The 26,531-nt window shown below is 53.2% G+C and overlaps 2 protein-coding genes and 1 long non-coding RNA gene across 4 annotated transcripts in view; all 3 read right to left on the reverse strand.

Moving 5' to 3' along the window:
* Window positions 1-7,825, reverse strand: part of OSBP2 (oxysterol binding protein 2) — a 90,603-nt gene extending 82,778 nt beyond the window's left edge. The window contains 2 exon segments of the mRNA XM_079322167.1: window positions 65-142; window positions 7,469-7,825. Of these exon segments, the coding sequence (XP_079178293.1) occupies window positions 65-142; window positions 7,469-7,734 (344 nt within the window). The 5' untranslated portion in view covers window positions 7,735-7,825.
* A 1,646-nt stretch (window positions 7,826-9,471) lies between these two features.
* Window positions 9,472-15,046, reverse strand: LOC306810090 (dynein regulatory complex protein 10-like). Its single transcript, XM_079322193.1, has 4 exons — window positions 14,364-15,046; window positions 12,936-13,169; window positions 10,706-10,777; window positions 9,472-9,801 (listed from the first exon to the last, which is right to left on the reverse strand). The coding sequence occupies exons 1-4, from the start codon at window positions 15,006-15,008 to the stop codon at window positions 9,517-9,519; spliced, it is 1,236 nt and encodes a 411-aa protein (XP_079178319.1). The 5' UTR covers window positions 15,009-15,046; the 3' UTR covers window positions 9,472-9,516.
* Window positions 15,047-21,360: 6,314 nt separating this feature from the next.
* On the reverse strand, window positions 21,361-22,883 carry LOC306810418. Of its 2 annotated transcripts, none has more exons than XR_013776459.1 (3): window positions 22,800-22,883; window positions 22,297-22,387; window positions 21,361-21,514 (listed from the first exon to the last, which is right to left on the reverse strand). It is a non-coding gene; the product is annotated as an uncharacterized lncRNA (long non-coding RNA). The 2 variants fall into 2 exon arrangements; XR_013776460.1 differs by having other exon boundaries at window positions 22,297-22,392; window positions 22,800-22,871.
* Window positions 22,884-26,531: the final 3,648 nt, after the last annotated feature.

Consider the following 26,531-nt stretch of genomic DNA (forward strand, 5'->3'; position numbering starts at 1 on the left):
CCACTGCCACGAGCACATCCCAGTCACCCATGTCCATGCTCCAGCCAAATCCACCCAAACTCACCCCATCTTCCGAATTGGGACCGGTGTATTTTTCAAGCGCTTCCAAGAAGAGCCACCACTCCTGACAGTTGCAGAAGACCTGAAAAAAAAAGTTTGTGGAACCACCCCTGTGCATTTCACAGCAAAAGAGAAACTTCAAAAATCATGAAGATTTCCAGAGCTGGGGAATTAGTTGCCATGGATATTTGCTGCTGTGACAAATACTCTAATTCCGTGCTGGGGTGAGTGACAGGCACAAAGCACCAAGTCAGCTGGGAACAGCAACACAGCACGGCTGGAACACAGCACACACAGCCCCACGTCTCTGGGAGCATCCCTGAGGAAACTAAGCCCTGCACCTGAACATCACCAGCACCAGGAGGCCAAGTGACTCCCCAAAGGAGCTTTGCTCCCATCCAGGCTACCCAGCCCTGCTGTCACATCCATGGCTGTGCCATGGGAAGGAGAATTCACTGTTCTTTGAGAGCCCACCCAGGCACAGTGTTTAGCTGCCTGTGCCAACCAACCAGCCTGAAGTGAGAGCAACTTAATCACAACAGCAATACACAATCAGCAAGCCCCAAGGACAACACTTTCCTGCTCTGTTTCTTACAAAGTTCCTAGAAGAAACCTGCTCCAGCTATTAATAACAGATTAAGAATCACTGCTCTGTGTTAAAGAAGGAAAAGAGAAAGGCTCTGACTCCCACTTCACCATATTTACCCCCACATGCATTGCAGAAGACACTTTAAACAGCCACGCGTGCCCAGACAGTGCTCTCATCCAGAAAGATTTGGAGAATTAAGACTATTTTTAGGGAATGAAGCACCTCCCCCGAGTCACTGCAGGGACATACATCTATCCGGTCGTGATTCAAAGCAGAAATAGCCTTGAAGAGTTAGATAAAAATAAAATTTAAAAAAAGTCAGGAAAGCAGATACTAACACAGCTTGGTGTGAAAGGAAGGGCAGGGAAAACAGAGGTGACAAGGGGTTTGGCCACAGTCAGTGCTGACACAGCAGCAGCTCTCTCAGTGCCCCTGTCACAATGTGACCTGCGAGCAGCTCCAGCCCCACGGCGATGCTCACAGCAGGGAGCAGCATCACCTGGGGACAGCACAGGCCAGGTACAGAGCAGCCCTGCCAGGAGCCCTGGCTTGCAGAGAGGAAAGAGAATCCCAAGTGCCTGGAAGGGTCCAAAGAGGAGATGTGCTGCCGTTTGCTCTGCTTTCACGGCCCAGCCCCGCTGACACGCAGTCCCACGCTCCCCATCTGTATGTTTCATTCCAGCGCTGATCCCTTCGCAGCCCAAGGCTCTGCACACACGGCTGTGAGTCAGCAGCCACGGCCCCAGCACCACACACACATCCTGCTCTGTTTTCCTCCAGCTTCAGCTCTGCCTGCCCAGCCAGCAGACACGGGAATATTATGTCATTAATTATTAAACAAGCTTTTTGATCGAAACCAAACAAAGGCTGATGCAAAGTGCAGAAAGATCCCTGTCACGGTGCTGTAGGAACTACCACAATAATTGAACAGTATAATGAGGACCAGAAGGGATATTTAACACCTCCAGTTAGCTCAGGTTTGAAAGCATTATCTTTATTTAGGATGCTGCCTGCCCTCCTGACAGCAGGCTGAGACAACTCACATTTCAGGGAGACAACCTGAGCTGCTGGTCATCAGCTGAACAGACCTACAGGGAGCAGAGGGCTCTGATATCACTGATAAGAGTTCAGGCACCTAAAATTACCAGGCTGAGTTACCCAGCTACAATAATTGATATGCAAGCACAAAACAGAGAAACTCAGTAGTATGACCTGCTGCAGCATAACTCAACCTACAGATATGAATGTCATCGTTGTTCAGAGGTGAGTTCAGAGCACACTGCACTTATTGGAAACTCCTTTTCAGGGGAAAATGAGGCAGGATACAAGACATACTGCATGGAAAAGCACAGCAGGTTCCTCACAATACTCCCAACAAAAACGATCAGCTCCTTCCCCGTGACTCACTGTGGGTACAAAGGATGACAGGCCACACAAGCACCAACTTAAACCTGTAATTGGAGCAAGCCAAGTCAGAGCTGAATACATATTTCCCTGGAAAAAGACAGGCAAGGGAGCTGCAGGATGAGGCAGGTGATGCCAGTCACCTCTGCAGGCAAAGGACAGCCATCCTGCCCCTGGAGCAACACGACAGCAGAAAGACCAAGGGCTGGTAAGGGTTTTTCAGGGATAAACACAGTCCTGGATGATGTTCTGGAGCAGGAGCCAGTCCACACCCACCTTGCTCCTAAAGGCCAGCACAGCCCCAGCTGCCCCACTCCCACAGCAGCATGTGGGAGAGATGCAGGGCTGCACAGTGACCCTCTGCCCTTGCCTGGGACAGCAGAGCAGAACTACACCAGCGTGTGCTCCAGCAATGGAAGCTGGACCAGGGCACACCAGGAAGGGGTAAGAGAGACCTCACTCAGTAAGGACCCAGGCAGCTGAGCCCATAAACACCCTCCACACCTACAAACAGCTCCAGGAGTGAAAACTGCCATGGGAGCCAAGCTACCTGAGGGATCCCCATGTGAACAACATTGAGACAGCAGCACAGGCTGCTGTGCTTCCACACAAATCCAGAGTGCTCTGCCCCCTCAAAGTTTGGTTCTGCACAAGACAAACCAGTTATTTCTTTGACAATTACATCAAATTAAGTATTTGGCCAGGATAGAATCACGGAATGGTTTGGGTGGGAAGGGATCTTAAAGGCTCCACTCCCCTGCAGTGGACAGGGACATCTTCCACAAGACCAGGCTGCTCCAAGCCCAGTCCAACTCAGCCTGGAACTTGCAAGGATGGGACAAGGGATGGCATCAATCCCATCTAGCCAAATGAAGATGAGATGGATAGAAATAAAGCAAAAAGATGGGCCATGGCTCTTGTCACAGTTTGCAACCATCAAGCAGAATCAGGCAACAGCTGTAAATCCCCTCACCCAGCACTTACAACCAAGCCATGATGGAAACATCCCCAAGGAAAAGATCCGTGTCTCACACCCCCTGCAGAGTCAGCAGCAGTTGCTGTTTGGACTCAAGTGAGCCTGACCTCCTCCACAGCACTCAGCTGAGAACAGAGCAACCCAGCCTGGAACCAGCAGCCCAAAGAGCATCCCCTCCACCCCCACAGCACCCCTCAAGTGCCATCTGGACATGAAGTGTCCCCACAGAGCTGTGGCAGCACCGTGTCCCCAGCAACAGAGCACAGCAAGGAGCTGCCTCCAGAATGGGCAAATAACAAGGAGCAACAGCAAAGCAGCATATGGATCCAGAGAGTGCCATGGGCAAACAAGCTGACTGGGAACACCAATTACTCATCACTGTTTAAAAACAAGTAGCTGAAAGTCAGGAGAACTGCAGAGCTCTCCTGGAAACCTGTGTGCTCCAGCACCCAAACACTCCAGGATTTGTCTGCAGAAGGACAGGGTGTCACAAAAACTATTCCAGGAGAGCATGTTGGCACATTCTATCATGTACAAGCTAAAGGTAAGGAAAAGTTTTCCCCTCCAAGGGTGGTCCAACACTGGAAGAGGGGCCTGGAGAGGCTCTGCAAGCTCATACATTGGAGATTTCAGGGGCTGGAGCACAAGTGTGATGAGGAGCAGCAGAGGGATCTGGAGGGGCTCAACAAGGACCTTGTAGCTCTGCACAACTCCCTGACAAGAGGGGACAGCCAGGAGGGGGGGGGGGGGGTCAGCCTCTGTTCCCAGGGAACAGGCACAGGGGATGTTCAGGTTGGATATTGGGAAGATTTCTTCATGGAAAGGGTGGTGAGGGTGGCACAACTGTCCAGGGCAGTGCTGGAGTCCCCATCCCTGGAGGGATTTAACAGCCACGTGGATGTGGCACTTGGGGACATGGGGCAGTGGTGGCTTTGGCAGTGCTGGGGGATCATAAGCTTCCAGAGGTCTCCCCTGGGCCCCCTCAATCCCCCCACATCTCTACCATCAGCAGTGGTTTTCAAGCTCCTTCCTGAAGTCCCCTCCTCAGCTTTCAGGGGAGTCTCAGCACAAGAAACAGGAAAAAAACCTCTGGGTTGTGGTCAAGCCCTTATGATGCCAACCAAGAGTTAACTGCTGGATAAACAGAGCTGGTGAAGAATGCTGCTCTGTGAAAAGAAGCTTTTCCAGGGAAATAGCTGCAGGATGACCCAGACAAGACAGCTGAAATGCCCCAGGCACCCATCACTGCTCTAAGAGAGGATCTAATGCTGCCGGATGGAGAAGCTTTTCCCTGCCCAACAATGACATGGTTTTCCCCTCTCCTCTTGCCATTGCCTTCATTCTTAGACCCTGTGCCCACACAAAGCACTGCTTCAGGCTCTCCAGACACTCAACTCACAGGTACCCAGCTCCAGCCCATCCCACAGAGGAGCCAACAGCCCAGAGCCCTGAAGAAAGGTCAGCGAGCTGCTGGGAGAACACAACACTCTTGGAGCATCCATGGTCACATGAGCCAACACCAATCTTCCATGAATTAATACTCACCTGAAGATCCTCTCTAATCTCCTTGAAAACACTTATCTGTTCAAGGTGATTAGATTCTCCCATACAGAGCTGCTAATTATAGATAATGATTAATCTGAGTGGCAGCCTGCAAGAGGAGTTCAGAGAGTTTGGATCATTAGCAAGTCAAGCAGACTAGTCCTGCATCCCCAAACTGCCTTCCCACGCCAGCATCACTGAATCAGCCAAAAAACTTGGTCAAAAAACAACCCAGGAATAACAATCAAGGGCAAGCAAAATGGTCTAACCATACTGCTGTGGATTTAGGAACTTCCTAAACCCACACACCTCGCTCCAGAGGAGGGTATTACACAGGAACTCCTCAAGAATTCCTCAGCAGTTGTTATTTTTCACAGGTTCAGAGCAGGGAATACAAAGCAAAGGCACATGAAGTTTCCCTGGCAGCAAGACTTGATGTCTTCATTGATGTAGCCAAGTTACAGGAGGCTTTAAATGCTCCATTTGGGGAAAATGCTGTAATTAGAAGCTTTAATTCAGCAAACTGTCCCTGTGAAACCAACTGGGCAGCAAACAGGCTGCTGGAGCAAACCCCTCAGAGCAGCTCCAAAGGATGGCACAGCACCCACCCACGCACCAGCACCACCAGGGACACCAAGGGGACACCCGAGATTCCAGCAGCTCAACTCTGCAAACCAAAATCCTCCCAGGCAACGTGACAGCCTGGGGTTTAAAGCTAAAGAGCCAGCAGCAGGAAATCCAAATGGAACAAAAAGCTTCAAGCTGGAACGAAATCAATCCACGCAAGGAGGCAGCTTAGGCACCAGGGACAGCTTTCCCAGCTTAGGTGATCTCAGCAGACAAGCAAAACGAGGTTTCTACAAAGCTACTCCTGAGCAGCCACTAAATCAGGGGTGCTGTGCAGCTACAAAGGTGACAACACAAGGAGAGCACAGCAGTTCACCTGCAAGGGCAGGAAAGGAGACTTCAGGTGTGGAGCTGCTGAGCTGGGATGAGCACAAAGAGACAGCAGAAGGCAAGACCCGTGACTCTCAGAATGCCACAGACCTCTGTAGAACGGAGACAGACAAATATAGATACATGCTCTTTATCAGTGAACAGGCTGCAGCCTGACACCTGCCTGGCTCCTGTCATGGAGCTGCAATTCATACCAAAACAGAACTGCCAGTTTTTACCCCAGACTGTCTCCAAGGAGTGCTCCCAGATGAGCACTCATTCAAGCTGACACAGCCACTATTTCAGAGCGCTGGTTTTGAAGAGTATCATGGAGGCTTTTCTCCATTTAAGAAACATTTCACCACGTGTCCTGCACTGTATTTTTGTACTCCTGACTCACAACCAAATTAATTCAGTTGTCATCAAGCCCAGTGATGAAAAGAAGCACAAAACCCTCCAGCATCCCTTTCCCTAAGCAGCTGCTGAAGGTCCGCCCTGCCTGAAAGCTTCAAAAAGTTTCAACTCCTTCACATGCTGCTCAGAATAATTTCCTTGGGTGTTTCTGTTTGTTGTTTCAGCCTAAAACAGATCAAATGGTCTTAAAATAAAGCTGGTTGTTCCCATCCAAAATAATTGTTGAAGAAAACTGCTTGTTCGCTCATGACAGACTCTGCATCAACACGCAAAAATAATATTCTGACATGGTTACAAATAAGGTGTTAAACTCCAACAGCATTTTTGAGCAGAGTTAAGGCATTCCAGAAAGGATTACAGTAAATTAGGTGAATTACTGAGAGGTAATTACATTTTTTTGGGGGGAGGTTGTTTGGTTTAAGTTCTTTGAGGATTTTCAACAACGCCAAGTAGATGAACACATTATTTACTTCCTGCACTGCTACCTGCTGGGGTCCTACCCCAGGACCCAGGTCTCTCTTAGAGCTGGAAGAGTTTATATTCCCATCTGACAGGGAGCTGGAGTTCTACAATCTACTTCAGGCTACATGTCAGCAGCTGGAGGTGAGAGGAAATCAACTGATGAACTTTATGTCGGGAGGAAAAACAGCTTTGACATACAACCTTTACAGAGAATTCCTGTCTCAGGGGATTTGGCACTTTGAAGACTTATTATTTTATAAAGCTCAATCATCTCTAATAGCCAGGATTGTTTCTGTGTCCTGAAGTACGGCCAACATCTGCTGCACAACACTGAGGGTGACAGAACACTTGTGTTCCGAGTGAGAAGAATAAACATGATCCAAATCACAGAATGGTCTGAGTGGGAAAGGACCTTAAAGCTCCTCTCGTTCCACCCCCTGCCATACACAGGGACACCTGCCCGCAGGATAAAAACACCAACATCCCTGTTTGTATTCTCACCACCAGTGAGACAAGCAGCACAAGGGAAGCTCCACACGATGACACCGCCTCGGATGCGGCCGCGGGGTGTCTGACACGCTGGCGGCCGAGCGCACAGCCCGTCTGCAGTGCGCAGGGAGCCAGGCACGGCTCGGCACCGCTGCTGGAGCTTCCCCCCGGCCCCGGAGCGCAGCCCCTTCCCGAGCCCGACATTCCCAGCACAACCTGCCAGGCCGAGCTCCCACCGCCACCGCAGCGCCCGCAGCCAGTGCCGCTGCTGGGGCAGGATCCCCCGGCTCAGCAGGAGCAGGTGACCCAGCTGAGGGAGGAGGTTTGGGCTCTTTGGCTGCAGGGTTGTGATCCGGGCAGCTGGAGCAGCCGGAGCCGCTGCGGCAGGAGCGGAGGGATGGAGACAGAGAAGGATGGGAGATCCAACGCGCTCCATCATCCCGGGGACCCGCAGCGGACCCCGCCGCGGCTCTGTAGCATCAAAATCTCAGTTTGGCTTTAAAAGAGGAAAAAAAGCCCAAACTATGCAACACGAGGCGATTTGCGCTGTGTGTCCCCCCTCCCGGCGGCCCCTGCCCGGCCCCCAGCCCCGGTACCTGTAGTAGCTGAGCAACCCATTGCTGAGCACGAACCAGCGGCGCTGGTAGCCCTTCAGGTAGTTGGTCCACTTGAAGAGCCACCCCTTGTAGGTGTCGGAGCCCGGGGGAGCGGCGGGCGGCCCCCCCGCCGGGCCCCCGCCACCGCGGCCACCGGGATCGGCGCTCATGGCCGGCAGCTCGTGGCAAGCCAGGCAGGGGACGGCGCTAAGGAGCGAGATCAGCCCGCGGGTGCCGCCGGCGCAGAGCGCGGCTGCCTTCCCCATAGACCCCGCGGGGCCCAGCCGAGGCTCCGCCGCTCCCGGGGCGGCCCCGGCCCGTCCACACCGACCGGGGGCGGCGCCGCCGCCACGTGACCGCCACGGGCAGGGCGGGGGGGCGAGGGCGGGGGCGGCGCGCGCCCCCCGGCGGCGGGGCGGCAGCGGGGCGGGAGCAGCGCGCGCCGCCCCCGCCCTCTCCCCCCTCCCCCGCCATTTTGGCCCCCTGCCGCCATTTCGTGCCGGGGGGAGCTTGGAAATTGTTGCGTGTAAATCTTCCCGTAGAAAATCCTTCTGCGTGCCGCCTGCCCTTGCTCGGAGGAGAAGCCCCATCGTACTGTCCCGCTCACACGCTCCCTCCTGGGCTTTGTGCCTGAGGACGAGCCTGCCCGCAGGCAGTGTGGAGGCCTGTGGCAGCTGCTACCTGGCCAGGTGTCCCCACATCTCCTGAGGGTTCTTCCCTTTACCCATTCCACTTTCTCCTCTCAGCCTTTTTTGCCCTTTCCTTGTTCCCTTTCCCCTTCCTTCTTCCCCTTTTGTCATCTCCCCTTCATTCCCCCCCCCCCCCATCATAGATCACATCTCACTCATCCGCCTGATCCACTCTGATCCCCCTGATCCCATTATCCTCACCCATCACCTTCACACACTGTCCCAGCCTTGTCCCAGCCTCAGGAGGCTCCCCCAGCCCTGGGAATTCTCTGCAGAGGGCACTGGGCTCAGAGCCTCGGGGTCCGGGCTGGGCAGTTCAAGGGTGAGGGATGCTCCATGCTCTGCCCTCTGGAGCTGGCTGAGTGATCCCTCCCTGGGGAGTGCTTCAGCCAGGAGCAACAAGGACCTGCACTCTGTGGGGCCACTCCTGGGTCCACAACAGCCTGAAAGTGCTTTGGACTCCGAAGGCTGCTTTCAGAGAGCCATGGAATGGGCTGGGCTAGAAGAGACTTTAAAGTCCATCCCAGTTCTGCTCACTGCCATGGGCAGGGACACCTTCCACCATCCAGGCTGCTCCAAGCCCTGTCCAGCCTGGCCTTGGGCACTGCCAGGGATCCAGGGGCAGCCACAGCTGCTCTGGGCACCCTGTGCCAGCCCTGCCCACACTCCCAGGGAACAATTCCTTCCCAATATCCCATCCATTCCTGCCCTCTGCCAGTGGAAGCCATTCCCCCTTGTCCCAAGTCCCTCTCCCACTCTCCTGAAGCCCCTTCAGGCATTGGAAAGGGCTTTAAGGTCTCCCTGTAGCCTGTTAGGGTTTGGGGACTGAAGCCTGTCTGGACAGGGAATGTCCTTGATGTAACTACACCCCAAACTATCCACATGGGTACCAAATTCTCAAAGTCTCATGGATCCTAGTATCTCTTGTGGCTGCCGAGAAGGGAACACACCTTCCTTGGCCATGTCTGAGGAGAGGGGCCTCACCAATGCCCTCCTGGGAAGGGAGGCTGCAAGGAAGGGCCCTAAAGTCAGGAGTGGGCTGTCAAATCCACACAAGCAGGACATGACAGGATGAGGGGAAATGGCCTTAAGTTCTGCCAGAGGATATTTATATTAAATATTAACAAAACTTTTTTCCATGGAAAGGGTCCTAAAGCCCTGGGACACACTGCCAAGGGAAGTGGTAGAGTCACCATCCCTGGAAGTATTCATAAAACATATGGTTGGGGCACTTGAGGATATGGGTTAGTGGTCAACATGATGGGATTTGATGACCTTAAAAGTCAAAAATTAAATGTTTTTATCTGGAAGAGCTCAGACACAGCAGCTTTCCCAGGGAGAGAAAAGGAATTTGAGATTTTATTTCTTGCCCTTGCCCTTGCCTTTACCCTTGCCCTTGGCCTTCTTCAGTTTTGACTTGTAGATGGAGCGCACCAAGTAGCCTTTCCAGTAGGCCTGGATGCAGGTGGCAGCCTGGTTCCTCCTGGCCTGCAGCCGTGCAGCCTCCTCCTCCTTCTCCTTCAGCAGCCTGCGCTCCTCCTGGATCTCGGCGTACTCCTGCTGCAGCAGCGCGTGCTTCTCCAGCAGCACCGCCAGCTGCTCCTTCTCCTCCTTGTGGGCAGCCTGCAGCTCCTCGTAGGCAGCCTGGCAGGACACAGCCATCAGCAGCAGGCCAGCAGCTCCTCCTCACATCCCCACCTGAGGCTCCTGGAACCCAGCACTAAGTCACAGAACTTCAACAGCTTGGAGACTTTCCAAAGGGATTCTGCCCAGTACTCAGGGAATTTAATGAGATGCTGGGTGCTTTGATGCTGCCCTGAAAAATGCTCCCACAATGGAAGATTTGGAGAATCAGCAGTGGGGAGGTGGGTCTGCCTTGACAAATTCTGCCCCAAACATGGGGGGGAAATCACCAGGAATCACCTGCCTCTCCATGGACAGGAAACCAAAATAATCCCATTATTAAACATCTGACAGGGTGATCATTCCTTACCATTAGTAGCAGCTTTTAGGCCCCTCCCTGCATTTTGCTCTGTAAGGAATCCAGTAGCTTTTATCCAACCCCCATAAATACTGCAAGAATAGGCCTTTCCAGAGGCAAGTTTTAGGGTGTTGATGTGACCCTCAGCCTGTTATAGTTGAGCTGGGTGCAGGTTGTTGGGTTTCCTAACACCCACTACAACCCCCAAGGATTCAGCAGGAACAGGAGCAGGATTTGGACACCAGGTAGGGCTGTGAGGATTGAGGATTGGAGCAAAACTGAAAAACCTGTTTTCTGGCATCAGGTGGGCATCCCAGACAGAACAAAGTGACCCATTTGCCTCCAGATACTGTGAGATTTAGCAGTGGATGTAACTTTTCCTAAAGTCAAAGCAGCAGAGGACTCCTGGACACAAGGCAGGACAAAGATCCCTTTCCTGTAGTTCACCTGAATGCAGAACTGCCTCTCACTTCCATGGCCTCCTGGGTAAGAGCCCTGTGTCCCTTTGGACACGAATCTACCTGAGCAAATCACCTCATGGCAGAGCAAAGCACTTAAAACCAATACCTGTTTTTCTGACATGTCTGTGTCGTATTTCTGGACCCATTTCTGAATTTCCCTCTCAGTTTTGCACTTTTCCTGAAACACAAAACAAGATCACATCCTTGCAGACATCTGAGGCCTGGTAAGAAGTATCCTGAGTGAGAAAACAGGGAAACTTTGAGCCACAGCATCATTATATCTTATTATTATATCAGGGAGGAGTATTTCACCTCCTCCCTGTGACAAGCTTCCTCCAGCTGACACATATGTGGTTTGCCCTGGTTTGAGGATTCTCCTGAGACATTCCCAAAGGGCTTTATTTGCTTTACAGCATGGAGCTGGGAGACTGAACAGCACCTGGAAGTTGCTTTCTGCAGGAGGAAATGAAGGTGTCTGATGGAATGTGGCAAGTCATCAACAAACTGAGGCAACCAGCTTAAAACTGAAGCAAGAGAGAACAGCAAAACATGAATGTGGGGCAGAAAGTACTCAGAAGATGGTGCCTTTTCAAATAAAGAGATATTTCTGGCTGTAAAACAGTTTAGCAGTGGCTGTACTGGTGCACAGCCTGGGGCAGTTTACCTCCAGCCCTGGATGTGTGCTCTGTGCAATCATTCCTGCTCCATTTCCTGTGTGGCACTGCCCCAGGATGTCCCAAGGGCTCCCAGGCCATCACGAGGTCCCACCTGAGTTATTTAGACCACAAGTACAACTTGTACTTGCTGAGGAAAGGAGGCCTCTGTGGTCAGTAAATGCATCTGCTGGGCTGCTGGAATGAGCTGAGCTTTCCACAAGCAGTCCTGCTGTGGCAGGAACTGCCTGACACAGCCACTCTGCCAAAGATTTTTGGGGGTTGTACTGCAGCTCTGACTTGGGTTTGATGTTTGTCAGTGGCCAGCCCTTCATGCTGCACCACCCAATGCAAGAGTGACAGATGCCCCATCACCATGGGGCCTTCCTGCCCATGGGAGGCTGTGCTGGATTAGAGAGGATAGCCACGATGAGCAAAATGAGAAGGAAAATACCCTTTTTCCAGTTCTCAGTTCTCTGTGTCACCAGTGTATTCTGCTCAGGGCAGGGCTGCTGCTGCAGGGGCCTGAGCCTGCCTGCTGCTTCTGTTCCTCCTCCTGTATCTGCTCATCTCTGGGGCAAGGACTTTGGGGTGCTGGTGGGTGAGGCTGCACCTGCCCCAACCCCATGCCCTGGGCTGAGCCCCTGGTGTGAGCAGCAGGGGAGGGGGCAATTCTGCCCCTCTGCCCCACCTGCAGAGCTGCCCCAGGCCTGGGGCCAGCACAGGAGGGACCTGGAGCTGCTGGGGAGAGTCCAGAGGAGCCACAGAGACACTGCAAGGGCTGGAGCCCCTCTGCTCTGGAGCCAGGCTGGGAGAGCTGGGGGTGCTCACCTGGAGAGGAGAAGGATCCAGGGAGAGCTCAGAGCCCCTGCCAGGGCCTAAAGGGGTTCCAGGAGAGCTGGAGAGGGACTGGGGACAAGGGATGGAGGTACAGGACACAGGGAATGGATTCCCACTGCCAGAGGGCAGGGCTGGATGGGATATTGGGAAGGAATTGTTCCCTGGCAGGGTGGGCAGGCCCTGGCACAGGGTGCCCAGAGCAGCTGTGGCTGCCCCTGGATCCCTGGCAGTGCCCAAGGCCAGGCTGGACAGGACTTGGAGCAGCCTGGGACAGTGGCAGGTGTCCCTGCCCATGACAGGGGGATTGGACTGGATGGGCTTAAAGGTTCCTTCCCACCCAAACTCTTCTGGAATGATTCTATGAAATCACATTTCCTCCTCATGTAGCCCAGCCTGACTCCTTGATTTGTCTGTTCTGCCAAGCAGGGCAGAGCAGGACCTGCTGAGCCCTCAGCATCAGCCCCATTCCACCTTGAACACTAAATCAGTTCTAGGAGATGCCTTCTACCAAACCAGTATTGTTTGCTCTGCTCCCCCTGCTGCAGATCCCTGGTTTCTCACTACCCCACAGCTTTCCTGCTCCAGCCTTGCTGCCCTGAGCTCTGCCCAGTGTCACAGCACCGTGTGCAGGTGTTCCCAGAGCCCAGGAGCAGGACCTGTGACAGGCTGTCCCTGCTGTCCCTACAATCAGCAGAGCATGAGGACAGGGCGGGTGTGCCCTGACAAACACCATGTGCATCCTGCCAGCATCCAGCAGGGACCAAGGAGCTCCTTGCAGCAGGCAGCAGCCAGAGCTGACAGCTCTGCAAACAGCCTTCAACCTCCTCTCCCAGAGCCCTTTACCTTCCTGAGAACCATCTCTGAGGCTCGATGCTTCAGCACCAGTGCATTGTAGTGTGCTCTCAGCCGCTGAATGTCCTGCTTCAGCCTGGAACACCTGTCCTGGGAGGCTTCCTCATCCTCTTTTTGCTGCTTTTCAGCTTCCATCTTGATCTGCTGGATTTCAGCCTTGCAGCCCTTGGCCAGATTTTCTATGCTGGTTTTGAGGTTTTCGATTGTTTCGTCCTTCCTCTTAATCTAGACCAGAAAACAAGAGGAATACCCTTGGGAAATGCCCCTGAGGCATAAGGATGGTGGGCAGGAGAAGAAAAAACATTGCAAAGATGGAGGAGATCCAAGAAGAGACTCTCAGGGGCTGGCTCAGGTAGCACCAAGGACCTGCCACTGCTGGCTGAGGGAAGAGTTACATTTACACAGGAGCTTTGGAAGCCTTCCCCTGGCTCCTCTGGGAATCTGTTAGTAAGGGCACAGAGTGAACAAACCATCCCAAGCCCCACTGGCACTGCCACCTGAGGAGCAGTCAAGACATTCCCTGGAGTAACCCTGTGGCTGCTTCAGGGGCTGGATGAGGCTCTGAGTGACTCTCTGGGGGACACAGCTCAGAGAGGGGAATCCCCAGCAGGGATCAGTGAAGCAGATTTATTCACCATGTCTTGGACCAGCTGCCAAATTGCACATAAAAATCTCTATTCCCAGAACTCCATGGAGCAGGGGGAAAGGGGAAAGCACACCCTTGGCTCTGCCAGCAGTGAGCACAGGGCAAAACCTTCTCAGCCAACCCCTCTTGCAGGGAGGAGAAAGAGAAGCACAGGTAGAAAACAAAGGATTGTTGTCAGGAGCTCTGGGTCTGGCACACAGGCTGGGAAAGTGCCTGGGAAATGCCCAGTCAATTATTTGCACCTCAGCTGCAGATAAAATTAAAGATTCATGTAATTTGTATAATCACTGATTAATCACAAATGCTCCAAGGCAGCTGTTGGGATTCACTGAAATGTTCATTTTAACAAGAGTGAAGACAGAGCAGATATTAAAAATGGATTTTAATCAGAGCAATCTCTCTCTGTAATGATTTTTCATTCTTTCAGCAGCAGGGAATGATGCAGCTGGCACTGTCACTGCCAGGATACCAACACAGCAGTTTGTGCCTGTCCTGCCACTCCTCTGGAATTCAGGGACTTATGTTGGTTAAGTTGGCTGGTGATGACAGGTTCAAAACAAGCCAAATTAAAGTTTTTTAAAAAATCAAACAAGTATGCAATAAGCATTTTTCATTGTATTTTACAATAAAAATATTTTTAAGTTTTAGATCTGGTTTAGAAAGGATTTCTGGAACTTGCTCTTTAGGAACTGCAATAAAGGGATCCGTTTATATTTCCCAAGGTTTTGCTCCAGTAACACTTGGTTGGAAAACACATTCCCACAAGATCATACCTCCTCATCTCGAGTCTGGATGGCTGCTGCGAGCTCTTCCTGTAGAGCTGAGATCATTTCTGTGTTTTTCTCCACCTGGAGGGAAATGTCTTCCATGAATCGAATCTTTTCCTTCTCCTCTTCAGGACTGGTCAGGAGCCTCTCGAGTGTGAAATCCCGGAACTCCACAAAGGCTTTGATGAACACATCAGCTGCTGACTCTCGCAGCCGAACTTCGTATTTCAGGCCATGGTAGAGCAAGGGGTTGGCCAGGAAGAGCCTCAGGATATTTCTCAGGGAACGTTTCAGCTGTTGCTCCACAGCTATCCTGCTCTTCTCATCTCCAGGGCTGGAGAGCAGCTGCTGTAGTTCCATTGAAAGCTTCTGATGCTCCAGAAGGCTGCTGGTGATTTCAGGTCCCAGCATCTTAGCATACCTCTCCAGGATGCCAATAATTCGTAGGATCAGCCTGGTGATCTCCAGCTTAACAATGGTCTCATCCAAGACAGTCAGGATTCTTTCTGTCTCCGTGTTATCAGGCTTTAACTGGCGTGGATCTAACACCTTCATGACACCTAATGGGATCTCTGCCTTCCTTGGAGTTGCCATGCCCTGTTCACCAAGGTTCTTTTCTTCATGAGGATGCTTGGAATGCCCTGTTGCCATGGATTCAGTTAAACACCAGTGGCTTGGGTGGTTTGAGGTCTAGAGGCAGCTCTTACACAAGATGAGACTGGAAGAAAATCGACGTCCCTGTGCTGCTGCTGTCAATCTCCCCTCTTGGGTTTTCTCTCTAAGAGGAAAACATGGTGACAGCATTAGAGAAACAATATAAATTGGGGAAACACTAGAGTCAGAGATTACCCCGCAGGTCTCTACCAGTCTGGGCAGGGGGTCAGGATATGGGGCTGTGGATTAAAGCTGATCCCTGTCCCAGAGAAGCTGCCAAACACCCATGGGAAGGAGAGGATGGATTCCTGGCTTTGAAGGGTGGTGCAGAGAAAGCCCCCAACAGCTTCTGAGTAGGAGCTGAGGTAGAGCAGCACAAGGTGCAGCTCTGCAGTCCCCAGCGGTGTTGGAGAGGGGCTTGGAGAGCCCTAGGCCACCCTGGGGGGAGGGTAAGGTTCCAAGTGGGAACCTTTTCTATGGAAAAACTTGTATCCTTCCGGCATGTCCCTGTCAGGGAGGAGGTGGGAGAGGGGGTCTGGCAGGACTGGCAGGGACCGAGGAAAGAGCAGGAGGGAGGGGGTGGGGACAGCTGTGGCGGGCGGGCCGACAGGGTGTGCAGAGTCCCCTCGGCTGCGGGTTTGGGACAGCAGGAGGAGCCCAGGGACCGGGGGTGATTCCGGGTGGGGAGTAGCCCGTGTGAGGGGCGAGGGCTCGGGGCCGGTGCGGGAGGATCCGAGGCTCTGTGGGACCCCGGGGGTGTCTCGGGGTTACTGGGGGATGCTGGCCCCAGGCGGCCTCCACCCCCTGCAGCGCACTCAGTTCCAATCTCTGTGCTGGTTCCGATCCCGATCCCGATCCCAATCCCGATCCCGATCCCGGTCCCGATCCCGATCCAGCTCGTAGCGCCTCCTGTTGCCAGGTAACCAGAGGGGGCGGGGGGGGGGGGGGGGCCTCAAAGTAATTTATGGCAAACTGCGCTGGCCCCGCCCCCATCGCTTGATTGGCAGCGCTGCTGTCCAATGAAGAGTCCCGCGGCGGTGGCTGCCCGGGGCTGGGTCCGTCATGGCGCCCAGCGGGCTGTGGGGGCTGAGGGAGGTGGGGTCTCTTCTGGGCTGCCCAGATCTGTGTTCCTGAAAGCACAACAAGTAACCTGAAGAATAAACTCTATTTCCCCGAGTTCACATCTGCCAGGCGCAGGTCAGCCCAGGAGCCCCGAGGTGGCTGTTTTAAAACACAAGGGAGTTCCCCTAAGCCGCGCTGTTAACGTGATGGGTTTTACGGGGCCATAAAAGCCATAGTGAACCTCAGCTGATGAAGATGCTGTACAGGCTGAGTTAATTGGTTACTTGTGAGTTGATGGTGTCTGCAAAGAACATGATGGCCCTTGAATGCTGCACCAGCAGTTCCCTCACCCTGTGCCCGGGCAGTGACACGGATGCCCTCGGGAGAGCAGGATTTGGTTTCCAGCAGGAAACATGGAAAATGCTGAACTCAGGCCGTGCTCACAGTGATGCTCTGTCCCTCACAGGAACAGCACAGCACAGTGATGGAGTGGCTGTGCCCTCACGGGCAGCCTTGTCCTGGATCCCAGCCTGAGCAGCTGCTCTATTGCTGTGCAGGGATTGTCCAAGGCCGTGAATAAATCTGCAGTCCCAACTGCCTCCCACACAGAGCAAATGAGGGGCTGGTGCTGGGAGATGCAGTGGGATCAGCATGCTGGGCTCTCTGCTGTGGCACTGGTGAGGATGGATGAGGGGACACTTGGCCTTCCTGCCCCCTGGGCAATTCTCATACCATCTCCAGCACCCACAAGTCATTTTCCTCCAGGCTCCTTACCTGGAGCAGTGACCTCCATGTGGCTCAGCCAAGGGACTGATTTGAATCAAGAATGGGATTGAGCGAGTCTGGGTTTGGACATGCCCAGCCCACTGTGGGAAGAAGGGGCAGCTGGAACTGGGAGTCTGGGCCAGGCTGTCCTGTAACCTCCAGGGAAGCACTGACCTGCCCAGGAACACCTTCTCAGGCTCTAATTTGGCAACTGGGATCACACTGCATCTAAATCTTCTGGAGTCCCTGGCTGCACTATGATTGAGAGCACAGCAGAGCTGTGGTTTGAGGCACCAGAGGGGTGTGCTGTCAGTTGGATGTGTCCTCATGGAGCCCATCACATAACAGAGAACAGCCCTTGAGACATGGAGAACTGCTGCTTTTCTTGACAAGGACTCCAGAAGGGATCCTGACCCGCCTGAAATGCTGCCACATGCCCTGCAGATATTTTGGAATGAAATCCATCAGGAAAAGAATGTCTTTCCAAAAACCGAGGAGTGTCCTGATAGATTTATTTGAAATGTGCCACTGCTCTCCAAGAAGTGCAGACTTGGACTTCCTGACAACCATGACCTGGAGATGGCATCAACAGGCCAGTGACTGTCAGCAGAGTCCCCTGTGTCCTGGTGTGCACAGCCTGCACGAAGGGACAGCAAGTCCTTGTAACATCCAGGCAAAGAGGAAGGAAAGGGGTGGAGCTGTGGGTCACATCCACACCTCCTCTAGAGGATGGAAGACTGTGGATCACTGCTGCTCCCTCCTGGATCTGGGTAATTACAGACATTCCCATCTTGCAGGAGGAGATGGGGGTGATGACACATGTCCAGAGCAGCCCTGACTCGTCCTGCAGCTCCACACACTGCTCCAGGCCAGCAGCTCTTCAGCCTGGAAGAAAACAGAGTCACTTTGAGAGCTGGATGAAACATCACCTGCGTCAATCCCACCTCATCCAGGATGTAGAAAAGCCTCAGATCTATTGTCAAACAATTCTCTGCACCCAAACCCACCAGATTGCATCACTGCCTGAGCCAGAGGTGCCCAAGAATCCGAAGTATGTGGGGCATGTCCAAGCAGGGAAGGAGAGCCCCTGGTACAGCCTGGGCACACTGTCCCCCACAGTTTGAGTCCAGCTGTGCTCCAACAGCAGGACTCTGTGACAGATACCTGAAGGCCAGAGGCTTCCCTGGCCCCAGTTGGCTTCACCCACCACCCAAACCCCTCTCCAGGTGCTGAATCCTGCTCCTCTGCAGCAAAGGGAAGCACAACTCAGTGCATGGGAGCGGGCTGACTGATCTGCTTGGAAAACCATCATTCACCCCAGCCTGGTTTGCCCAAATAATTACCCTGCTCCTGCTACAACCCACCTTTTGTGGGACCTAGGAAGGGACATTAAGGAGGGAGATGATTTGAACTGATTGTGAAATGATGTGAAAGAGCTGAAGCACACAATGAAGCCTTGCTGCAGGCAGCAGCACCCCACCTTGTCACTGCAGGGACAGTCTGCCCCTGCCATGGTCCTTTGGCTGTAGCCTTACATTGTGCTCTGCTGGGAACATGGAGCTCTGGCACCACACCAAGCCCTGGAGGACTCCACAGGGCAAACTGATCCCTGACCACATCCCTCCTGCAGCTTTGGCTGCCTGTTCCCTCATTCCCATGTCATGCTGTCAGTGGGATGACAGCATTCATATCCTGAACAGGTGGGAAGGAGTTTGTACTTCCCTGATCCCCAGAGCTTGTCAGGGAGACCCACACAGGGCACAGAGAAACCAGGGAGTCCCTGCAGAGTTTGCCAAAGGAATGAGTGTAGTGAGGCTGGTGTAAGCTCTGAGATAAAGGACCCAGTAGGAAAATGGGAGGGCTGGAGGTGCTGGGCTGGCTCTGACAGCACCAGGCTGGAGATGGGTGCCAGGAGCAGGAGTGCAGAGGGACACAGCCAGCTGTGGCACAGGAAAATGTTCCTGGAGCTGTCAGGGCACTGAGACCAGAGTGGGTGAGTTTGCTGATGCCCAACCTCAAATCCTGTGTCCAGTTCTGGGCCCTTTATGACAGCAGAGACCTGGAGGGGCTGCAGCGTGTCCAGGACAGGGACAGAGCTGGGGAAGGGGCTGCAGCCCCAGGAGAGGCTGAGGGAGCTGGGAAGGGGCTCAGCCTGGAGCAAAGGAGGCTCAGGGGGCCCTTGTGGCTCTGCACAACTCCCTGACAGGAGGGGACAGCCGGGGGGGTCAGGCTCTGGGAACAGGGAACAGGGACAGGAGGAGAGGGAACGGCCTCAGACTGGGCCAGGGGAGGCTCAGGGTGGATTTTGGGAAAATTACATCATGGAAAGGGTGGTCAGGCACTGGCACAGCTGCCCAGGACAGTGCTGGAGTCCCCATCCCTGGAGGATTTAACAGTTGTGTGGATGTGGCATTTGGGGACGTGGGTCAGTGGTGGCCTTGGCAGTGCTGGGAGAATGGTTGGACTTGATGTTCTCAGAGGGCTTTTCCAACTTTAATGATTCTGTGATTCCCTGAGTCTGCAGCAAGTCACAAGTTCCCATCTCCCAGGCAAAGCCAGCTGCTCCCTGGCTCTAAAAACTTCTGGCATTATTTGCTTTTTGCATTTCATTTTTATTCATCTCAATACATTTCTTCTTTGGTCTCAGTCACCAGCTGGTGTAGGTAGACACCAGCCTGGCACTGGTGCCTGCATGACCAGAGATGTTCCCTGTCTGTCCTGTCCAGCAGCTGTCACAGTGAATCATGGAATGGTTTGGGTTGGAAAGGACCTTAAAGATCCTCCAGTTCATCAAACCCAGCAGCCAAAAACTGAGATCAAGAAAGAAGGGTCTGCCCATAGAGAGGAAAGGATTCAGAGCAGATTTATCACAAATGGGAGGAGAAAAGACAGGAACATACCTTAAATACTCTGGCAAAGCAAGAATTGGTAGATCTGCTTTAAAACCAATTCAGATGCCAAACTCTAATTTTCCATGCAGTATTTCTACAGCCTTGCAGCACCTGAATTATGTCTATGGAGAAGTTAGGGGAAAGTTTTGTGCTTCTTTAAATAACATTTTTAACAGTAAATAGACAATTTATTGTCAGGGCCTGATGGCTCCTGATTTTTGAGCACTGAGGTGTGACTTACCTGTGCTGTCCTGGTGCCTGAGCTACACCTCTCCTGCCAGTTTTGAGAATTCCCTTCAGAAATCCCAGCTGAGGGGCACAGCTTGAAGGCACTGAGCATTTTTTTAATCCAGTGGAAGGAAACACTTGACTGAGGACATGACATGATTGAGGACGTGGAAGATATCTTCCAAGGTCCAATTATCCCCTCAAGGTCACTGGGAAGCATAAAAATAACCAGCTTCATTTCAAGCAGAAAAGGTTTATGTTATGAAATCCAAACACTGCAATGATGGCTGGAAAACCAGGACACAGAATCATGGAATATCCTGAGTTAGAAGGGACCCACAGGCTCATCCATCTCATCCCTGTCCCTGCCCAGACCCCCCAGCACTCCCAGCCTGTCCATCCCTGGCAGCTCCTGGAGCTCTGGCAGCCTCGGGCTGTGCCCATTCCCTGGGGAGCCTGGGCAGTGCCAGCACCCTCTGGGGGAGGGAAGAACCTTTCCCTGAGCTCCACCCTGAGCCTGCCCTGGCCCAGCCATCCCCAAAGCCACAGCCAAGGAAAAACTCCATCCCTTCCACATCACTCTCCCACTCCCTCACAGGAAAGCAGTCCCTTGAAGAGGTGGGAGAGGAATGATGGATTTGTCTTTCCAAACAAGCTGTGGGTTTGCTGGTAGATAAGGTTAGCACTGAGAGATAAAAGAAACAATGGGATGGATTCCACTGATTGATGAATGGAAAAGATATTTGCCTTTACAAACAAACTGCAGGTTTGCTGATAAATGAAACTGGATATTGAAAGATGAAAAGAGCAATGAGGAAAAGCCATGAATTCCATAAGAATTAAAAATTAAAAGGGAGGGTTATACATTATAGGGAGATCTCAGGTATCAAGTGTTCAGGGAAGTCTGGACGTCTCAAGTACCTCAGCTCATGGGGAAAGAGAGATGGAAATTGGGATAAAAAGGAGGCTGTGTCCTCCAAAAATGTGAGAGATCCCAGGGGAATGTCCCATGGCCTCTCCCTTTATTCAAATAAAGCAAAAAAGGACTCCTCTGTCTCCTTTCTGGACATAAACGTCTGATGTTTGTGGATTAATTTTCCTGACAGGTGTTTCACTCCTGCAGCTGCCTCACTGCTCCCTCCCAGCCCAGCCTCTCCAGCGACCCCATTCCCATGGATTTAAAGGCAGCGACACCAGAGGGATTGCCCTGGTTTATTGCTGTGAAAGGAGCGTTGGCTCCCTAAATTCTCTATGTGCTTTGAGCCGTGGCCGGGTCCGGCTCGGCCTGCAGGAGGAGCTCTCCGGACGCGGCTCTTGGTTGTTTTTATGGTCAGCAGCTGCTGCCTGTTCCTCGGGCTCCGCCTGGCCCGCAGGCAGAGCGGGGCTGGCCCCTGGCACCTTCGCGTTCCTGCGGTAGAACGCTTCCAGGCACTTTTGAAACTCTTCGGCCTTCTTCTTTCTCAACGTCATCTTTCTCTCCTGTTCTTTCAGAAACTGCTGCTGTAACTGTTTGTGCATACAACGGATTTTCTTTTTGGCCTTATCAAAGCTTTTTATCTTTGGGAGAGCAAACACAAGATCTTATTGCCAATCTCCTACCATAAAATAAAGAGCTCCAAAGTGGTGCTTGTCTTCAGGAAGAGACAGATCCCACCACATCCCTCACTATGGCCAAGGTGATCTCTGAGCAAAAAGCTCCAGTATGCAGAACCACAGAATAACAGAATCACAGAAATACAGAATAACAGAAACACAGAATCACGGAATCACAGAAACACAGAATCACAGAAACACAGAATCACAGAAACACAGAAACACAGAAACACAGAAACACAGAATCACAGAATGTTTTGGGCTGGCAGGGCTGGAAGCTCATCTTGCTTCAATCCACCTTTCACCAGACCAAATTGCTCCAAGTCCCATCCAACCCGGCCTTGGACACTGCCAGGGATTCCGGGGCAGCCATAACTCTGGGCACTCTGTGACAGGGCGTGCCCACCCTCACAGGAAGAATCTCTTCCCAATATCCAATCTAAATGTATTCTCTTCCACTGGAACATTGGTATCATTGGAACAACATCTGAGTCCAGGTTAAGCCCATGGCCATGATGCCTTTATCTTATCTCAAACCACAGGTGACTTGGGAGACAGGGCTGTGTCTTGAGATTAGGATGGAGGCACAGCCACTCGTGTCAAAGGTGGCCCAAATCCAAAAACTGCCTCTCCCATCATTGGGGAGAGCCTTGGCACCCCCTCCTGATCCAGCAGGCTGAAGACCTAAAGGTCTTCTTGTGCCACAGGGAGCCATGAGCTTTGTCCCAGGGAAGAGAAGGCCTCACCTTCTCCTCCAGGAGCTGCATCTCTTGGGCACTGGTGAGGCTGCTGGAGGTGGGCAGGGGATAGTCCAAGTCAAGGTCCCAATCTGCAGGGCTGCTCTGGGAGAAAGGGATTTGTGTCAGAGCCCAAGGAGCTGCTCCTGGAGAGTGAGGGGCCCCCAGTCCAGTGTGAGTGTTCCCCAGGGCAGTGTGAGGGTTCCCCAAGGCAGTGTCAGGGTTCCCCAGGGCAGTGTGAGGGTTCCCCAAGGCAGGGTCAGGGTTCCCCAGGGCAGGGTGAGGGTTCCCCAAGGCAGGGTCAGGGTTCCCCAGGGCAGGGTGAGTGTTCCCCAGGGCAGGGTGAGGGTTCCCCAGGGCAGTGTGAGTGTTCCCCAGGGCAGGGTGAGGGTTCCCCAGGGCAGGGTCAGGGTTCCCCAGGGCAGTGTGAGGGTTCCCCAGGGCAGGGTGAGGGTTCCCCAGGGCAGGGTGAGTGTTCCCCAGGGCAGTGTGAGGGTTCCCCAGCCCTGCACCGGGGCCTGCTGCTCTGGTGGCTCTGGGGTGGAGGGAAGATGGTGACACGAGGCCATGCTTGGCCTTGCTCCTCCATGTCCCCGGCCTGTGCTGTTGGTGGTGGGTTGTCATGGTGACCTTGACACCTCTGAATGCTCCCCCAGTGACACAGTAGCCCCAACAGCTTCTCCTGCCCTTCACCCACCACACCAGTGCCATCCTTGCTGTCTGCCTGGAGCAGTGACCAGGCTCTGTTCCGACATGGAGCTCCTGAGTGTCCCCATGATGGACACCCCAGCCTGCACCTGCAGCTGCTGGGCTCAGGGACAGCCAGGATCCACAGTGGGGACACAGGGATGAGTCAGTCCCCACTGGCTACTTGGCCTGGTGGGGCACCATTCATGTCCCCTATGGGAATAGAATCATGGAATGATGGAATGATGGAATCATGGAACGGTTTGGATTGAAAGGGGCCTTAAAGCTCATCTTGTTCCACCCTCTGCCATGGGCAGGGACACCTTCCACTGTCCCAGGCTGCTCCAAGCCCCGTCCAGCCTGGCCTTGGACACTGCCAGGCATGGGGCAGCCACAGCTGCTCTGGACACCCTGTGCCAGGGCCTGCCCACCCTCCCACGGAACAATTTCTTCAAAATACACTGTCTAAACCTACTCTCCTTCAGTTTGAAGCCATTTTTCATCTTGTCCCTTCACACCCTTATCCTAAGTCTCTCTCCATCTTTCTTGTTGGCTCCCTTCAGTTACTGCAAGGCTGTAATTAGGTCACCCAAAAGCCTTTTATTCTTCAGGCCAAGCTATCCCAATTCTCTCAGCCTTTCCTCCTGCTCCATCCCTCTAATCATCTTGGTGCCTCCTCTGGACTCTCTCCAGCAGCTCCAGGTCCGCTGGAGGGGTCTCACCTGTGGGGGGCAGAGGTGCAGAATCCCCTCTCCCCTGCTGCCCACACTGGAGCATCAGCCCAACACACAGTGGCTTTTTCCATGGTCAGATCCTGCAGTCCAGCACAGAGCCCATCAGCAGCTCCTGGCAGCAGAGTTCAGCACCCACAGACCCAGATGCTCAGCTCTCCAGCCAGGGTGGTGCCCCATGTTTATGGAAACAAGTAGGAGAAACACTGCTGCTTCAAGGACAAATGAGCTGTTGTGACCTCTTGGCAAGAACTCCAGGGAAAGCCAGCAGCAGTTCTTCCAGATCCATGCTGAAGCACTGAAAATAAACTCACATCTGAGGAGCTGAACATGAAGTCTGTGCTGCTGAAAGTACAGAGGGTTTGAGATACCCCAGCAAGTAGTGAATTTTACTATTAATAAAATCAGCACAGTTTTCACATCTCATTTGTACCAGCCCTTGACAGGGACTCCAAACCACCACGTGCTCAGGGAGTGTTGTTTTATCCCAGCACACAATGTGCTGCTGAGGCAGGACAGCAACTTGCTGTGAGTCAGAAGACTTGGAATGTCACTGACACTTGTTTTTCCTAACTGGGATACAGCTTTGGGTTTTGAGACAGCAACTCAAAGCCCATCATCTGCTGCCTTCCAGAGAGGGAAGGAAGAGCACAGCCTCCAGCATCTCTGGCTGGGAGAGACCCAAAGATGTCACAACCCTTTGTCTTCCCCAACCTGATTGCCACAACTCTTTCCCAGGAGATGCCCTGGGAGATCCTTGGTTATTGTCCCTGCCCATGACAGGGTGTTGGAAAGAGATGAACTTTAAGGTCCCTTCCAACCCAAATCATTCCATGTCTTATGATTTGAGCAAGCTACTCCTTGATCATGAAGAAACCCATTCCTTGGTGGGGCCCCAGAGCCCCAGTAGATGTGAGGGGCTGGAGCCAGGTGGGGAATCAGGCTCTTCCAGGGAATAAGAGACAGGACAAGGGAGATAGTCTCAAGTTGCACCAAGGGAGGTTTGGGTTGGATATTAGGGAAATATTCTTCACAGAAAGGATAGTAAGGCATTGGAACAGGCTGACCAGGGCTGTGGTGAAGTCCCCATCCCTGTAAATGTTTTAAAAAAAAGTGAGTATGTGGCACTTGGGAACATGGTTAGTGCTGACCTTGACAGTGCTGAGGGAACAGTTTGACTTGGTGATCTTAGAGAGCATATCCAACCTTAACCACTCCATCTTTTTCAGATTCTGTGATTTCATCTTTTAGAAACTCAGCTACTCAGCCAAGAGCCTGCTCAGCACAGGGCAGAAGCCTGTGACACAGAGAGCCAGCAGTGAAACCAGCAGTGAAGCCACCAAATGGTTAAGGACAAAGCCTGAAGAGGATTTTTGGGTGCTGGAGCAGAGGCTGTGGGGCTAGAAGGGGTCATCCTGTCCATCTCCTGGCCTCCAGTCTCATTTGGCCAGCTTCAAATGCCCTCAGCTCTCTGGGCTAGGCTGTCCTACAAGGAAATATGCAATCTTCCTGAAATCTGCCTGAAAAATGGCTTTGTCATAATTCCAGCTCCTTGCCCAGGACAGTCCCTGACACTGCTTAAGGACTGGGATGTGGTAGTTTGATAGCACAGCCCAGCATATCCTGGAAGGATATAATTTCCTGGCTCAGGCTACCCCAGCTTAACAAGCATTTTGTCCCTGTGGCAGATCCCAAATCCCAGTGTGCCAGTGCAGTGAGCTCCCGACGGCCCCAGGGCAACAGTTAATCCCTGTCCTGAAACAGAGATCATTTCCACCCTGTGCTCCAGGCACACAGCAAATCCACCCTGGATTTCCTCTCCCCTGCACATGTGGGCTCATGCTGCTCCTGCTGCAGCACCATCCCAGCACGTTCCATCCCCTCTTCCAAGGAAGGGTTCAGCTGCAGATGCACAGAAAACTGTCTGCCCAATGTCGTAACTACACTGTCCCACTTATTTCCCCACCTTGGACCTTCACACTTCACCTGGAGCTCCCTGATGGAGAGGGACTTTGAGCAAGGACCTTTGAGCAAGGACAGGGAATGGCTCCCACTGCCAGAGGGCAAGGATGGATGGGATATTGGGAAGGAATTGTTCCCTGGGAGGGTGGGGAGGGGCTGCCACAGGGTGCCCAGAGCAGCTGTGGCTGCTTCTGGATCCCTGGCAGTGCCCAAGGCCAGGCTGGACAGGGCTTGCAGCAGCCTGGGACAGTGGAAAGTGTCTGTCCCTGCCCATGGCAGGGGGTGGGATGAGATGACCTTAAGGCTCCTTTCTCACCCAAACCATCTTGTGATTCCATGATTCTTTGTCAGCCAGCACCTCCAAGCATGTGGCTATGCCACCCATCCCTCAGAGCTGTGACCCCTCCTCACAAGGGGCCATCCCTCCCCATGCCCACATGAGGGCTGTGCCTGTTTTTCCCTGCTCCAGCTGGGCTGCTTCTCCCCTGTGCCAGGGGCTGCTCTCCAGGAGGGTGTCCCATCTTCTCCCCTTCCAAAAAACCCCAGAGCTGGAATGCCTTTCCCTCATCCAGCTTGGCTGGAGCAGCATTGGACTCAGCACATGGGCAGCTGTCAGTGGGGTGGGAAACCAAATCCTTCCTGGGGCCAGAGCAGAGGGATAACACCAGGCTGAGATCATGGCCTGGAATACCAGGAGAGAGGGTCACCACACCCAGCACTCCTCCCACCACTTGCTGGGCTTTCCATGGGCAACACCAGCCCCAATCCCACAGGAGTGCTGCCCTCGGGAGCCCCCAGCTACTGTCACACTGCACAGGGACACACCCGGCCACCACAGCCACACTCCCTGGAGCTGCAGGGCAC

Source organism: Erithacus rubecula (genome assembly GCF_903797595.1).
Source record: "Erithacus rubecula genome assembly, chromosome: 19".
NCBI lineage: Eukaryota > Metazoa > Chordata > Aves > Passeriformes > Muscicapidae > Erithacus > Erithacus rubecula.